Source organism: Gorilla gorilla, chromosome 4 (genome assembly GCF_029281585.2).
Source record: "Gorilla gorilla gorilla isolate KB3781 chromosome 4, NHGRI_mGorGor1-v2.1_pri, whole genome shotgun sequence".
NCBI classification, from domain to species: Eukaryota; Metazoa; Chordata; class Mammalia; order Primates; family Hominidae; genus Gorilla; species Gorilla gorilla.
The window spans coordinates 154,969,621-154,986,966 of NC_073228.2; the positions used below are offsets into that span (position 1 = coordinate 154,969,621).

General features: G+C 49.3%; 1 protein-coding gene across 2 annotated transcripts in view; it reads right to left on the minus strand.

The window, feature by feature from the left end:
* Positions 1-17,346, minus strand: part of ANXA6 (annexin A6) — a 57,453-nt gene that overhangs the window by 17,238 nt on the left and 22,869 nt on the right. For both annotated transcript variants that reach the window (XM_019027312.4, XM_004042840.5), the window contains exons 9-19: positions 16,094-16,150; positions 14,763-14,856; positions 14,143-14,238; positions 12,899-12,957; positions 11,069-11,191; positions 9,851-9,909; positions 8,079-8,157; positions 5,976-6,057; positions 4,595-4,689; positions 3,825-3,938; positions 975-1,065 (exon numbers count right to left, since the gene is read on the minus strand). In XM_019027312.4, the coding sequence (XP_018882857.1) occupies positions 975-1,065; positions 3,825-3,938; positions 4,595-4,689; positions 5,976-6,057; positions 8,079-8,157; positions 9,851-9,909; positions 11,069-11,191; positions 12,899-12,957; positions 14,143-14,238; positions 14,763-14,856; positions 16,094-16,150 (949 nt within the window). The remainder of the gene's footprint in view (positions 1-974; positions 1,066-3,824; positions 3,939-4,594; positions 4,690-5,975; positions 6,058-8,078; positions 8,158-9,850; positions 9,910-11,068; positions 11,192-12,898; positions 12,958-14,142; positions 14,239-14,762; positions 14,857-16,093; positions 16,151-17,346) is intronic.

Sequence of the window (17,346 nt, forward strand, 5' to 3'; positions counted from 1 at the left end):
TCAAGGCTCACTACAGCCTCGACCTCCTTGGGCTCAGGTGATCCTCCCACCTCAGTCTCCTGAGTAGCTGGGACTATAGGCACATGCCACCACAGTTGGCTAATTTTTTTGTTTTTTGTTTTTTTTGAGATGGAGTCTCATTCTGTCTCCCAGGTTGGAGTGCAGTGGCATGATATCGGCTCACTGCAACCTCTGCTTCCCAGGTTCAAGTGATCCTCCTGCCTCAGCCTCCTGAGTAGCTGGGGCTACAGGCACACGCCACCACGCCTGGCTAATTTTTGCATTTTTAGTAGAGACGGGGTCTCACCATGTTAGCCAAGTTGGTCTTGAATTTCTGACCTCAAGTGATCCACCATCTCTGCCTCCCAAAGTGCTAGGATTACAGGGGTGAACCACCGCACCCAGCCAATTTTTATATTTTTTGTAGAGACGGGGTTTTGCCATGTCGCCCAGGCTGGTCTTGAACTCCTGGGCTCAAGCAATCCACCTGCCTCAGACTCCCAAAGTGCTGGGATTACAGGTGTGAGCCACTGCACCTAGCCAATTTAAACATTTTTGACTGGTACTCAAGATTCTTCAGAATGAAAATATGGGGCCAGTTGCTTAAAAATTAAGAATTTCTGGACAGTGATAGCATAGCTTGCAACCAAGTGTGGGGCCCTTCTGGCTGTGGGGCCCTGTAGAACTGCATGGACTACACACCCCTAAAGTCGCCCTCCCTCTCTCCAGCAGGCCAGAATGTTCTCTGTTCCCACTTCCAGCCAAGCCCTTTTCTACCTCCAGGCCTTTGTCTTACCAGGACACCTGTCTTTTCCCCAGACACAGGGATGGGCACACCCAAGAGGCTTATCAAATCCTCAAGGACTGAGGGAAAGGAGACAGGCCAGAGTCCTGGGCAGAGCTGTGGGCTGGGGTTGGAAGTTGGGGGGCCTGGCTGTTCTCCCAGCATCTGGGCCCAGGCCTCCCAAACTCACCCTCCTTATAGGCCTCATTGATGGCCCGGATTTCAGCATTGGTCCGAGTGGCCAGGATTTCAATAAGAGCCTTTTCATCTGTGCCGGCTCCCTGGAATGTCAAGGCAAAGATGATCTCAGCCATAGTTCTGACCTCCTGTGCAGAGGTCCATGGGGCCCGGGCGGCTAAAGCTCAGGCCAAGCATTCCTGGATTTTCTCCTCACCTCCAGACATGGCCCCCAGGCCCAAGACCTTGGCACAACCAAGGCTGATTATGCCAGCCTCTCAAGATCCCCAGAACCTCCCATGTGAACTGCTTTGCCTTCCAGCCCCCCAAAGTTGGAAAAGGTATATAGGCGTGTGTGTATAACACCACATATACACATGAACATCTGAATAGAAATTTCTACTTGTAAGTATTGGAAGAGAACAGAAGGACACGCACATGCCTCACAGTGTTAACTAGCAGTTTGGTCTCTGTGTGAGTGAAGGATCACAGATGATTGCTATCTTCTTCTTTTTTACTATATATTTCTTCAAGTCTTCACAGTGAACATGTATTATTTTGTTAGAATAAAAAAAGTTTTGTGCTTAAGATAAAATGCTAAATTTTTTTTTCTTTTGAGACAGAGTCTTGCTCTGTCGCCCAGGCTGGAGCGCAGTGGCATGATTATGGCTCACTGCAACCTCCGCCTCCCAGACTCAGGTGATCCTCCTACTTCAGCCTCCCAAGTAGCTGGGGCCACAGAAGCATGCCACCATACTTGGCTAATTTTTGTATTTTTTGTAGAGACAGGGCTTCACCATATTGTCCAGGCTGGTCTGGAACTCCTGGACTCAAGCCCAAAGTTTTAGGAATACAGACGTGAGCCATCATGGCTGGCTTACATTTGTTTATTCTTGGATTTGAGGAGTGATTTATGAACTGAGGCATTACATGCCCTGGACTAAGGCAGGCTGGGGACCTGTTATGCAAAGATCTGCACACAGGGAAGCAGGGAAACTATCAGGGAGGAGAAGAGGCAGGCAAGATTGATTGATTGATTGACTGAATGAGTCAATGACTAATTCACTCATTCAGGTACTTGTTAAGACACCTATTATGTGCTAGCCACTGTGCAAGGTGCTGGGGCTACAACTACAAAAAAAAAAAAAAAAGTCCGGGCGTGGTGGCTCACACCTGTAATCCCAGCACTTTAGGAAGCTGAAGCGGGTGGATCACTTGAGGTCAGGAGTTCAAGACCATGCTGGCAAACATGGTGAAACACCTTCTCTACTAGAAAGACAAAAAAATTAGCTGGTCGTGGTGGCGTGCACCTATAATCCCAGCTACTCAGGAGGCTGAGGCAGGAGAATCGCTTGAACCTGGGAGGTGGAGGTTGCAGTGAACCGAGATCACACCACTGCACTCCAGCCTGGGCGAAAGAGTGAGACTCCGTCTCAAAAAAAAAAAAAAGAAAAAGGCAAGAGGCAAGACATGTTCTCTGTCCTCAAAGAGGTTACTGCCTAGTGCTCTAATTGTCCTGCCTTCTCAGATCCTAGGAGATTCATCCTGATTGAGACCTTCAATCATTTCTTTGTTAGAAGCAGGTGTGTGGTGAGGCAATCAAGAAAGTCCTGAGACTGGGTCTAGCCCTAGTCTCCCCCTAACTCACTGACTCTCTGAGCCTCTCTCTTTCCCACTTGGAAACTTTGAAAATGGAAAGGATTGAGTTGGGTTAGCTCATTGATCTCTTCTATTTCTGAACCCCGTGTCTTTAGATCGTTTGCTTTTTGGCTTAGGTATTTTAAGAAACAATCATCTCAATCTGCTTAGCCTAGGCAATGTTTTTATAAAGTCCTCTAGCTCCCCATTGCTGCCCTCTTAATGTGCAAGGGGCCAAAAGCACTACTGGTTTTATGCGGTTGTCAAGACAGGCTCTAGAGTCAGAAAGACTGGTCTGAACCTCAGCTTTGCTACTTCATAGCTCTATGACCTTGACCAAGCAACTTAACCTCCAAGTCTCAGTTTCCTCATCTGTAAAATGGGGACAAAATAAGAGCCCTGCCTTGTGGCTTCAGGAGGCAACTAATTGAACTAATGTACCTAACCTGGGAGAGTTACCATATGCTCTTTATAAACAGTAGCCATTAGTACAATTGGTACCTTGGGAAGCAAAGCAGTTCTAGCAACTTTTGGGCCAGGACATAATGCCTTCTTGTTTAATGTAGGGTCAGGTCTTCGGAGTTAACAATGCCCTTCATACCTGTGACCTTGATTGACCTGTCCTAGTTTGAAGGGCAGAGGTGACCATTTCCATTTCCCAGATGAAGGCACAGAGGATTGGGAAGTGTAAGGAATGGCCCAGTCACACTGTGAGTGAGTGGCAGGTCTAGGATGGAGTACAGACTCCAACTGCTGGTGCTTTCGTTCGAGACCCACCCCACTTCCTCCAGCGGCTCCATGAGACCCTTCTGACACCAGTGGGCATGTGACTTAAGCTGAATCAACTTGGAGTAAATGCCAAGCCTGTTGTTGGAGCTCCTAGGAAGAAGGAACTCTTTCTGCTGGAGCCGCTAGCTGGCGGGATGGACATATGTCACCATGAGGAGAAAGGCTGCCTGAGAGTGAAGCCAGAAAAGAGGACAGCAGAGCCAAGACAGGGGAGAGCCAAGGGTCCACAGAACATCATTTGAGTCTCTGGACTCAGAGCTAGTCCTGTAGTTTTCAGTTATAGGAGCCAACATCTCCTTTTGTGTTTATGCCAGTTTGAACTGAGTATGGGAGGAGTTCTACCAAGAAGTTACAGCTAATCCACCTGGGTTTATGAGGATCACCTGTATCCCTACCGGCATCCGCAGACACTAGACCCCCTGGTGCCACACTGTACCTCCATGGCCTTCTTCAACTGCTTGGCATCATAATGGGCCGGTGGCATCATGAGCCCCAGAATCAGCCTTGCCAGGTCTCCAGAGATCTCAGACTTCAGGTCAGTCATTAAGTCCTGCAAAGGGCAGAGCCACAGTCATGCCAACATCAGCACTTGCCCACACATGACTCCGGATGGGGGAGATGGAAAGAGAAAACAGGGGTTCCACATGAGGGATCATGGAAGCTTGTGTCTGTCTTTGCTGATGTTGCACTTATTATTTAGATGAAGCCAAAGAGGGTAGGGAAAAAACAACCAGGAGGAAGACCCACTCTCCTTAACACAGGAGACAGGAACGGAAAGGCAGCGGAGCTGAAGGACACTGTTTCCACTCAGGGGGAAACGCATCAACCTAAGCCAGATGCCACCAATGTGCAATAATCCCTGACACTCAGCTGGGGCCTTGAAGCCAGCTCTGTCTGTGCAGAGGAACTGCAAGATGCCCAAAGCACACTGAAAGCAACTCATAGCCCTGATCTTGGCCCCATGCTGTGCCTCTGCGTCCACTGAGCATCTCACACAAGTGTTGCCCATCACAAGGAACTGGGGGCATGGAAAGATGTGTCTGCCCAAACCCAGTGCTGGAGACACTCTGAGATCATATGACCACACAGGGTCCCTCTGCCATGAAGACCCTGGTGCCCAACTGTGCAGAACCAATGGGGACAGGCTGAGCTCAATCAGGCAAGGTGCATGCATGTTGCACAGAGAGCCCAGGAGGAGGTCCTTACCCGGCCAAAGTGAGACTTGAAGGTCTGCCGGATCTGCTGCCGCTGGGCATTGCTGCGGTGCGTGATGATATCGATGATTGTGTCTTCGTCAGTCCCTGAGTCACCAAAGTCACATGCCTCAGAAGAAGGCCTGTGGCTCTTAGCTTTCCCCATGCACCGCCCACTGATGGCCCCTCGTCGATCTTTGTCAGGGTAGAAGCCTGGCTAGGCGGCCATGTGCTCCTGAGTCCCTGCAGTCCGCTTGCCTATGGCTCAGGCCACTGATTTCTGCTGGACTCCTCCCTCCCTTTCCTTTTGACACGCTGAGGAAAAAGGACAGCTGGGAGGTAGACGGCGCTGGGAGGTAGACAGCACTGGGTTGGGAGTCAGTGCCTCTGAGTTCTAGTTCTGGCTCTGGCAATGGCTGCCCACCCTGGGCAAGCCCCCTTCCCTTGATGGGACTTGGTTTCCACATCTGTAACATGAAGAGGCTGGAGTAGTCACCAAGGGATCCTTCCAACCCTGACAGTCCAAGTCCTGTTAGCGCCTCTATGTCCTTTCTCTTCAGCTCTCTGGAAGCTGGACCCTGAGTCCCTCTAACCACAGCAGGTTGACTCTGGAAGGCATTAGAATACCACTTCCTGCTTCTCAGATTAATGCCATCAACCACAGACCCAGCACAGGGGTCTTTCATGGCATTTTTACCTCTAGCATCCTACAGTCCCAGGCGAGCTTGGCAGGTATCATCATTCCCATGAGACACATGGAAAGGAGGCTCAGGAGGTGATGGACTTAACCTAAAGCCTCCTGGGAGTTGCTGTCAGACAGATGGGGCAGAAAGGCAAAGAAAGCCAAACCCTAGATGGCCTGTCCCAGGCTGGACTTTCGGAGCACAGGCCCAGCTGATCTGAACCTGTGGGTGCAGTACTCTTCCCATTGGTGCCAAATATAGGTCTGAAAGACCTGCCCAGCAGGGCACACTCCCACCACAGAACCAGGGCTCTTGGGTTCCAGGGTCCACAGCCCTGATTTTACACATAGGGAAATTCAGACCCAGAGTGGAGGAGAGGCTCACCCAGAGTCACACGGTGAGTCAGCAGCAGAGCCAGGGCACCATGCCAATTTTGTGACCTGGTACTTTCTTCAGTGCCAGGATACTGCTCCCAGGAGGCTGGGGGACACCTTGGTCCCTGGAAAGGGCTTCTGCCAAGTTCCTTATGAACCCTCTCCCGCCCCTCCTCTCTATACTCTGGGAGCTAGGAGGGTGGAAACTTGAGATCAAGCCTTCCTCATCCTGCAGACTCTAATTTGAAACCTCACTCCATCCCCTGCCAGCCCATGGCCAAACCCAACACACCTGTTGCCCTGGAGACCAACCCTGCTCCCTTCCCATCCCCCATACCGAGTCCCTTCATGGCTTTCCGCAGCGCTTTGGCATCTGCGTCAGGGTTGAAGTCATTGGCTGGGCGCACAGTTCCCTTCAGCTGTGAGAAGCAGAAAGAGACTCAGCAGGTGTCTGAAGGCCCCCCTGGGGACCAGGCTGAAAGACAGCATGCGAGGGTGGGAAGCTCACCCCATGAGCCCAAACCAAGCGGCGTGGGTGGGGAAAGAGGCAGAGGTGAAGCCACAGCAGACAGACCCTGCACGAGAGCTGAGAGAGAGAGAGAGAGAGAGAGAGAGAGAGAGAGAGAAAGATATAGAGAGAGGGAGAGTGGGACTCAGGGCTGGGAGCAGGGCAAGTCCTGATCAAGAGAAATTGGCTAGGCTCCCGCCTGCCACAGGATCTGCCTCGGTTCTAGTGCCCCTTGGCTGCTTATTCCACCGGGGCATCCCCATTTCTTCTGAATCCTACCCTGCCCCCGAGGCCCCCTCTGCCTCTTAAAGAGTCATTCCCCCTGAAAAGGCAGCAGAAAAGTTCTGAAATACCAGAACAGAGTTTCCCAAATTTCAGTCACTCCTAAAGGACTGTCACTATTCCAAATTAGCACACACACTATGCCATCTCTTAATGGTTTCATGTAATTCAACTTCTTTTCTGTCTACTTAAATGCATCAATTTTTGAAGTGCATTTAAAATTACTCCCAAAAGGCAAGGAATCATATCCGTTTTATCCTGTTACATATCCCAGGTGCCTACAACAGTGTCTGACATAATAGGCACACTCAAAAAATAATTGTTAAGTGGATTAGTGAGGCTTGGCACAATGGCTCATGCCTGTAATCTCAGCACTTTGGGAGGCCAAGGCAGGAGGATCGCTTGAGCCCATTGGTTCAAGATGAGCCCAGGCAACATGGTGAAACCCTGTCTCTACACAAATTAGCCAGGTGTGGTGGTGTCCACCTGAGGTCCCAGCTACTTGGGAAGCTAAGTGGAAGGATCACCTGAGCCTGGGGAGGCGGCAGTGAGCCATGATCATGCCACTGTACTCCAGCCTGGATAACAGAGTGGAGTCAAAAAAAAAAAAAGAATGGATGAAATTTATTTTATATAACTACCATGAATTAGGAAGTTGATACCATGTATCATAAACTGACAATTTACCACAAAAATCAACATAATAAAAACAAAAGAGGTGAAATACCATGAAATTTAACATGATGCCTCTACTTGCCAGAAGCTCTGAAACTTAAATCGAGCTCTCTCAGCTTTCTCTTTGTGAAAAAGGAAAATCAGCAAGTGTTGCAGAGACGGCGGCACCAAACTGAGACTTCCTCTTTGACGTAATCAGAAATGCTGATGAAATTGGAAAGGAGTGCCTTTCTCATTCACTCTGCGGAGTTCAGCATTATTCAACCCTGCCAAACTAAACCACTTCTCACATCACCTACAATCATCTGCAAAGATCTCTTGCCTTATCATTTGGGGAACACTGTCCTAGAACATCAGAGTTCAAGAGCCCTAAGAGATCACCGAGATTGCCATGTTAACCCCTCACTTTAAAGATGGAGACATAGAGGCCCAGAGGGAGGGGGCACCTTCCAAAGCTCACACAGCGAATAAGTAACAGAGAGCTCCAAGGTCCCATGCTTTTTTGTGTGGACCAAGTGTTGCAGTCTCTGGAATGGTTTGCCTAAAGTACTTTAGTGAAACCTTTCATTCCTGTCCTTTGTGGACCCCCAGTCTGAGGATGCTCAGGAGGACAACCTGAAATCCTCCAGTGCACCCAGGGATGCCCATCTGTTCTCAGCTTTCATGTCTCTGAGGCCAACTGTTTCGACTCCGGGCGGGACAGGCCCCTCCATGGAACCAGCCAGGTCTCCATTTCAGCAAGCCCTGTTAGTAAGTGGGCCAGAACCCTTTCCAGCATGTCAGAAGCTAATGCAGAAACCAGGTGCGCCCCTCCACCGGTTCACCACTCCAAGGGAGAAAAGGAAGCTTCAGATGTGAGAATCAACGTGTCGGGTTGGCCACCAGGGGGCAGCTGGGTGCCAACCAGAGCAGCAGGAAGGTGCAAGCAGAGAAGCTGCGGTCAAGAGGTCAAGCAGGAGGAGGGGAAGGTCTGACCTCTACTCGGGCCACTGCACTAAGTTCCCACATCTGATAGGCCACCTGCGCTGCCTCCGGGAAGAACTGGCCAGCAGCACTGGAATGGAGGGGTTTAGGGAGAGGACAGGAAGGAATGTCATCACGGGCAACACTCCACACACCAACACACACACACACACACCCCAACACATACACACACGTGCACACACCACACACACATTAAGCTTTCTTTCTCTCCAGCCTATGCCTCCTCCATTCGCCAGAGTCCTCCCTCCATTTCTGAGAACCTTCCATCTCTTGAGACCCCCTGCGATGCTGCCTTTTTTATTTTTTATTTTTATTTGAGACGGAGTTTTGCTCTTGTCACCCAGGCTGGGGTGCAGTGGCACGATCTCAGCTCACTGCAACCTCTGCCTCCCAAGTTCAAGCGATTCTCCTGCCTCAGTCTCCCAAGTAGCTAGGATTACAGGCACCCGCCATCATGCCTGGCTAATTCTTGTATTTTTAGTAGAGATGGGGTTTCGCCACGTTGGCCAGGCTGGTCTTGAACTCCTGACCTCAGGTGATCCGCCCGCCTCAGCCTCCCAAAGTGCTGGGATTACAGGCGTTGAGCCACCGCGTCCGGCCAATGTTGGCTTTTAAGGGCAGCCTTCCTGGCTGCAGAGTCCAAGCAGGATAGGATTTTTCCAATCCTTCAGCCTCCCCTTTCTTCCTTAGAATTTGAGTGGCTTCTATCCAACTCTCCCCTCTCAAAGAGGCCAATGAGCAAGCTATGGCCATGCCAGCCCTACATCTCCTCCTGCAAAGTGCCTGGATGCATCAGGAGCTCAGTAATATCTGCTGAACTGCATCAACCCCTATGGTCCTTACCAAAGGTTCACAGGAAATTCTTGCATCCCTTCTGTAATTGGATCTTTATAAGATCCAGAGAAAGGAAATCAGAGCACAGCCTGTTCCCTTTCTAGAACACAAATCTGGTCAAGTAATGTCCCAATTTAATATTCTGGGAAGAGGCCCCCAGGCCCTCCCACTTCTCTGCCTTATTTCTCTCTCTAGTACTCCATAAATGCATGACTTCAGACATATGAATGAATCAGGCCACTCCTTCTCACTCCTCGGCTTTTCTATAGGTGATTTCCTCCACCCAAACACTGTCCCCAGACCCTCTTCACCTGGCTCTTCCCCTTCCTCCTTGGGTCTCACCGTGTATCTCCAAAGAGTCTCCCCTTGGTCTGGGCTAGGGCATCTCTGTGTGCTTTTATATATGCTTTCTACGTGGCACAGCCAGTTCTCCCCAGCACAGGACTGCTCCCTTCTGGAAACTGGTCTATACCCTTCTGTGCTGTGGCCTTCATCAGGGGCTTCCTCACAGGGTCTGCACCCAGAAGGCACTTAACACAAATATGCTGCATAAATGAGTAGGCAGAGCAGGAATGTGTCCTTTTCCCATTTAACAGGTGATGAAACCGAGAAATGGCTATGAAATAGCAGGGATTGGATGCTCATATTCTGGTTCCTGGTCCACAACCCCAGACTGACTTTCCAAGTTCACAAGAGCAGACATCTCCATATACAGGAGACCACGCTCACGTTCAGACCCCCACACTCTCAGACACACAGACCCACAAGCACAGCAGCTACCAGCAAAAGCCGCCTTTCACTTGCGCGACACTCCTGGCTCAGGGGAATCCCCAGCTCATCCAATCCACCCATCAGGATGCGAGCCAGGAGAGTCCCCACCTGGCACCCCAAGGCCATGCCCTCCAGCCAGGGGCCAAGATGCCACTTACTCATCATCTCCCCCACACAGCTTCAGCAGAGTCTTCTTGTACTCGCCAGAGGTGTCATTCTGAAGAGAAAGAAAGAAAGGTTACCTCTCACCCAGCCCTGGGCTCCTCTCAGACAAGGAGGTGAAGGTTCTGCACAGCCTAAAAGAGGGGAAGGCTGAATGAACACTTATTCATAGCAGCCCTGGCCCTCCTGTGCTGGTTAATATTGAATAACCGGTTCTCAGCGGGCAGGTTGGAGGAAGCCCTAATTTATCGCATTTGCCAATTTCTGTGGTGTAAATACTTCTAGCAATGGACAATTTCAAGTTACCAATATGACTTTGCTACCAATATGCGGAGTTGAGAAGAGATGCTCGCTGCCCTTTCAAGCCAGTGCCCCAGCACAGCACTGCCACCAGACAGTCCCCAGCCCAGTCCTTCCACATGAAATATGCATGGAAATGGGGTTCCATGAGCAAAAATATTGGGAAATGCAAAAAAATCAAACAAATATATATTACACAGATGCGGATATCCGTATAGATGCATATTCCATATCCCTCTTGGGGCTTCATAATGGACTTCAAGATGTGAAAGGCTGTGAGAAGTTCTGAGGTAAAGAAACTGGCTTATTTATCTTTGCTTATTGTGGTTTGTTACAAACGTATTTTCCCATAGAACATTTTGCACATAACACCTAAAAAAATTACCCTTTGGAAACATACTTTGGAGAACACAACTTGGATCTCTTTCTCTGTCACCCCATAAAGCTTTATTTCAGTCATCCAAAAAAAAAAGGGAAAACCCCTAGCTTACATATGTCTCCTGATAAGGCCTCTGGGGCCGGATGTCCCAGAGTCACCACCAATCACCCGGCCCAGGCCAAAGGTTCCCCTTTAAGCCTCATTTGTGTTCTTCAGTGTTTCCCAGCCTTCTTCCAGGAGACTGAACTATCACTGCCCTTGGGGCAGAGTCCTCGCACTTAATTCAGCTTGCGTGTCCTTCATGACCCAGCCCCTGCCTCCTTCTGTAGCCTTACCACTCACAAACACCCCTAACACTTGCTTTTCTGTTGAATATCCTTAAATTCCTTGAATGAGCCACAAGGCAGGAGCTCCTGGAATGTCCAAGAGACTCCCACTTCCTAGGACATTTCCTTTTCCTGGGAATAGTCCCCAAGCCCTCTGTCTTGGCAAAAAGCTCTTTGCTCCCTTCTCTGCCCCTATGAGCTCTACTGACCTTGATCATGCTGTAGAGGGACTTCTCATACTTGGTCCGGAAGATCTCCCGAATGTCGAGCATGTCCAACTCACTACGGGAGACCATGATGCGGATCAGGGTGTTGTCCCGAGTCCCCAGGCCCTGCAAGACAAGTGGGTTTGGGGAACATGGACTTGAGAGGAGGCTAGAGTGCTGATAGCTCCCAGTTTAGTTGAAAATCCTATTTTCATAATAAGCTAAAATTTAGAGCAAAAGAAGCAGACATTGCCATTCCCATTGAAGCTCTCCCTATGCTCCTCTGTTTTGTTTGTTTGTTTGTTTGTTTCTGAGACAGTGTCTCACTCTTGTCCAGGCTGGAGTGCAGTGGTACGATCTCAGCTCACTACAACCTCTGCCTTCCAGACTCAAGCAATTCTCCTGCCTCAGCTTCCTGAGCAGCTGGGAGTACAGGTACCCACCACTACGCCTGGCTAATTTTTGTATTTTTAGTAGAGATAGGGTTTTGCCATGTTGGCCAGGCTGGTCTTGAACTCCTGGCCTCAAGGGCTGCCTTGGCCTCCCAAAATGCTACGATTACACACGTGAGCCACCATGCCCGGCCCTCTCACTGTTATAAACCTCTTCTCTCTTCATGTATAATTTCCACACTTGATTTTCCTTATAATTTTACCATAGCTTTGTAACTCTAAGCAATACACTTAGATTTACACATTTTGGAACTTTGCAAATATACCACTGTGCATTTAGTTTTTTGCCATACTATTCCTGATGGTCACTGGGTTGTTTCTAGCTTTTTCCTAATATAAGCAATACTGTTATAAGTTTTTTTTTTTCTTTTTCTTTTTTTTTTTTTGAAGAGACAGGGTCTCACTCTGTTGTCCAGGCTAGAGTACAGTGGCGTGATCACATAGCACTGTGTTCACTGAAGCCTCAAACCCATGGGCCCTGTGCTCAAGAAATCCTCCTGCCTCAGCCTCCCGAGTAGTTAGGACTACAGGTATGTGCCACAGTCCCTGACTAGTTCTATTTGTTATTTTTGTAGAGACAAGGGTCTTACTATGTTGCCCAGGCTGGTCTTGAACTTTGGGCCTCAAGTGATCCTCCCACTTTGGCCTCCCAGAGTGCTGGGATCATAGGTGTGAGCCACTGCATGCACTCAGCCTTGTGATGGGCATTCTTAATGAATTCATGCATACAGGCAAACATCTCTCCAGGGCTGAGCTGCCCAACCACATTATGGCACACTGGTGGGCAGAGAATGGCTGACAGTCTACTTTGTCCTTTCGGAATGGCCAACCAGGGCCAGGAAGGCCCAAGCTCCTGGGTCTCGGGCCTCAGGCCTCTGGCCTCTGGCCTCTGGCAGCAAATAACTGCATTCATTTCCTCCAGTGCATCACAAAAATACCAGTTTCTTTGTGCGACATATGTGTAAAAGCCTGGGAAGCTTTCTCAGAAACACACCCAGAGTGGAACTGTCACAGGGTGAGCATCATGAGTCTTAGCAGGCAAGGCCAAAGTGGTCTTGCCTACATACGCTGTATATAAACATTCTGGTTAATACTTCTTCGAAGTCCGAGCCGCCAACCCATTTGGCTGGAGGGATCAGGTGCAGGCTGCCACCCTAAGTTCATCTGTTGACTCATGACGTCAGGCAGGTATGCAGGTGGCAGGACATGTGACCAGCAGCATTCCTGGCTCTACAGCTCACCTGGGACAGAGCACCTTCACCAGGGTCAGTCCTGTGGCCATCCCTGAAGGGCTCTCTTTAGCCACTGGATCCCAAGGACTTGTCAAAGAGTCCCAATAGTCCTCTCCCCAAACCCCATTCACATCAGCCCCACCACGCACCTTCATAGCCTTGAAGAGCCTTTCAGCAAAATATTCCGGGGTGCTCCGGATACACTTCACTGTGAAGAGGGAGGAAGAGGTAGAGTGATTCTGGCTGCCTCAGAAGGGGGATGGGATGGCCTGACTCCCTCTTTGTTTCTATTCCTTGAGGGCCACCTAGCTCAATACAGGAAGAACCACAGTTCCTGATAGCTCACAGCCCCAGATCACCCCAGACCAACCCACTTTTACCGCACACCCAGGGAATAAACAGGAAATAATCTTGTTGAAATAATCCTTTTGAAGTTCATCACAAAGACCACCTTTATCTTTCTAGTCCTTTTGGTTTTAACAGGGAATTGAGCTGGGGTGGGGGTAGGGTCTGGGGCGAAGGAGGAAAAGGTGTTTTTTAGACCTGCTACACCAGAAAGGTACTGGCAGTTGAATCATTGTGAATCCCACTGAATCACCGTGAGTCCCACTGGCTGACTACTTCAAACAGGGAGGGCAGGGGATGGCTCTGGGAGGGACGATAAAGGAGCTGCAGGTTTCCCCCAAGAAATACAAACACACAACATATCCCTGACTCAGACATGCTAACTGCTGGAATGCCAGAATTGCAAGGGCTTCTGGGGAGGCAATTAAGGCAGTCCATCCTTCCTGCCCCCCACCCCGCACCCCACTTAACAGATGAGGAAACTGAGGTCCAGCAAGCAGAAGTGACTTGCTCCAAGCCCATTTGGGAGAAGCCCTGGTTTGACTCTTGGCTCCACCACTGACTAGCCAGCTCCTCACATGCTCACGTTCTCAGTACCCCCAACTCATTACAAAACTACCCCTCAGCAAATGATCAGCCTGGTGAGACTCAGTTTCCTCATCTGTGAAATAGAGATCATGGCAGTGGCCACTCCTGGGTCTTTTTTAAAGATTACACACTCAGCACAGTGCCTGGCACGCACTAGACGCTCCACAAAAGTCAACTATTATGATCATCATTATCCTCAACCCAAGTTCAGAGCTCTTTGTCCCCCTGCCAGTGGTGGAGAAGGGAGCTGGAGGAAGTCAGTACCTGAGGCTCAAACCCCCTTCCCTTCCCCAGCCTCAGCCATGCTGCCCTGGAGAAACCTTTAGAATTCATGGCCCACCTGGTTTTCTCCTTCCCAATTCTATACCATGTAATTCCCCTTTCCATTCTCAGCCGCTTGTTCCTAGGCCAGTGTTCCAGAATCTCCTAAAGCCCCCAGGAATGCAATGTCAGGACATACCTACGGCCAGCATTAGCTTCTCAAAGTCCCCAGACAGCTCCCCTCGGATGCTGGCTTCGATCGGCTTCCCTGTGGTCTTCAGATACTCATCGAACACTGCGTCAGACAGAGAGACAGGGAGGTTTGAGAGTGCCTCTGTACCCCCGAGAAGAAATGAGGACTTCAAGAGCAGGGGGGCACAGTGGCCAGGACCTGACTGTCCACCATGAAGCTAGGGCTGGTGCTCTGATGGAGGCGACTGGGAGGTCACGCACATCACCAGCGCTGTGCAGATGAGCTTCATAGCTGGTGAGAGACTGTGTCTCATCCCCTAACATGGAGACAGGACTGGCACTGAGATGGAAGGCCAAGCATCCTGTTAATGACTTTGCTGAGGGACTATACAAACTGCTGTCTGATATTAGGTTGGTGCAAAAGTAATTGCGGTTTTTGCCATTCCTTTAAAAACGGCAAAAACCGCAGTTACTTTTGCACCAACCTAATAAACTCAGGACTAAAGTTTGGGTTGGGAATGAAGTAGGTACCATGTTCCATTAGTGGTAAAGAAAAGAAAAGAGATAAAGAAAGGCATTATTGGCATCAACCCAAGGGAGCAGCTTCAGGTCTTCTCTGGAGCTTACCCAACCGAAGATGCTGCTTGCTGCGATTTCCCAAGATGTAAATGAACTGGGCTTCATCTGTTCCCCATTTCAGTTCCCCTGCCTCGTATAGGTCCTGAAGGGGAAGAGGTGGCACTTGACTGAAAGAGGAAACCTCAGGAGAAAGGACACACTGACCAAGCCACTCAGAACTGCTGCCTGATCCCTGAACACACGAGTAATTGGTAGCCTGAAGACCTTTGCATATAAAACAGTCATGCATCATTTAATGATGGGGATACATTCTGAGAACTGCCATTGTTAGGCGACTTTGCCATTGTGTGAAGATCATAGAGCACTTGCACACACCTAGACGGCATAGCCTACTACACACCCAGACTCCATGGCATAGCCTATTGCTCCTAGGCGGCACACCTGTTCAGCATGTTACCTTACCGAATACTGTAGGCAACTGCAACACAATGGCAAGAATTTGTGTATCCAAACATAAATAATCATAGAAAAGGCACAGGGAAAATATGGGGTTATAATCTTATAGGACTAGCATCACATATCTGGTCCATAATCTTATGGGACTAGCATCATATATGTGGTCCATCATTAACCAAAACATCATTATGTGGTACATGACTATACCTATATGTCTTTCTTCCTTTCTTTCTGGAGAAACTCCTACTCAACCTTCAAGGCCCAGATTAAGTATTCCATTTTTTCTCAAAGTACTTCCCGATGCCCCCAGGCACAGTTCTATTTCCCTCCTTTTCTCCCTCTCCTAGGCTCCCATAGCTTTCTACTTCTTTATCACTTTGATCTACTGTATATGATAATGATTTCTTCACATGTCTATCTCCACACTATTGCATGAGCTCCTCAACAACAGGGACTATGTCATAGCATTCTCTGTATCAGCCCCTGTAGTGCTGCTGGCATGTACTGGGTACTCAAAACACCTGCAATGTACAGTATATTGATAGAGAAGGTGTTTGTGTGATTAATGTATGCCTGTCTTTCCCGGTACCACTTGATTTTGTTCATTAGTGATTTCTAAATGCTTGGCAGAGTGCCTAGCACATGCTAGGTATTTTATTTCAATAATATCTAACAACTGAATGAATAAAGAAAGCTCCAAAGTACACCTCACCAATATACCAATATTACACATGGGATATACCTTTGAAAGATAACTTATATCTTTTCTTCAACAAAGCACCGGTATACATGACAGCTGTGGTTGGGTTATTTCTGGTATTTTATGCAAATGACTTCACCTCCAGCCCTTCCCAGGGCCCCAACCTCTCCCCTCCCAAGGCTCTTCTGCTGTGCCTCAGGGACTTTCAGTGGTGCTTGTTTACCTGGACATCCTGTTGTACCAGGTCCTCGCTCACTACGTCATCCTCCTCCCTGGTTCCCTGGGCAGAAAGACAAAGAATATGTGTTTCAAACACTGCAAAGTCAGGAGGGAGGCCTGGATGCCAGTGGTGGAGACAGGGAAAGCAGGAAAACCCTGGTGGCCCAGATGTGTCCAGAAGCAGTGACTGCTATTGCATGAAGACCACAGTATCTACTTTGTGAGCCAATCAAAAGGGACCCTCCCTCTGGCCTTTCCCTTCCTCGTCAGGGCTGGGTCCACACAGGAGAGTCCCAAGAACAACCAAGGTTCTTCCAGGTGTCCCCAGCCCAGAGGTAGGCAGAGCCTTGCCCTGAGGACCTCTCTGAGGACAGGGCCCCAGGTTCTCGAGGGTCCCTGCCACAGATCCTGCATGGCCCATGACACTCCTCCAGCAATGATTCCACAGGGGCAAAGGATCTGAACATTTGCATTCTATTAGGAGCTCTTATACCTTAACTTAAAGAATTCACCAATAAGGATTTGGGACTCAGGTCCCAAGATCTGAGCTCACAAGCTACAAAGTCACCAAATCCTAATGGTGCTTCTGTTGTTCTGCCCATGCCCTTTGCCTCATCTGATAGAGGAAGCTTACACATAGGAGGATGCACAAAGGGAAGAGGGGCGAGCAGTACTCAACTCCTTCTTATGTGGGCAGAGGTCTGCAGGTGGCCTGGAGAGGTCTATGGTCATCCCCTCTTCCCCCTGGATTGTGCATTCCAGGATCTCAAACCCCCAGGGTTCTCTTTGGGACTGAGCAGAAGACAGAGCTGGCAAGCTTACAATGTGTGCCGCGCTGCTGCTCAGTGTCAAACCTTGAGGATACAAAACGCTTGACTCCAAGATACAGGGATAGGACACTCCTCTCCAGAACAAGCAGCTTTGAAAATGGGGCACAGGGCACACTGTCCCACTCCTGAGGTTTCTCCTGATGATTCCCCAGCTGGTTAATATGGGATTGTTATGGCAATGAGAGGAACAGAGTTGGGAGGAGCTGGTATAAAAGGGAAATGGGGGAAAGAGGAAACATAGTGGTGGCTTAATTTATATATAAAGTTTCATAACCATTTGGTGCTTGGAGCTGAGCTTGAGACATCTCAATGCCTGTTCCCATCGTGCCTGTGGTCACAGAGATACCTACAGAGCCAGGTAGATAACATTCACGGTGAAACAGGCAGGATGCATATGCTCTCCAGCCCACTGCAGTCGTGCAGAATG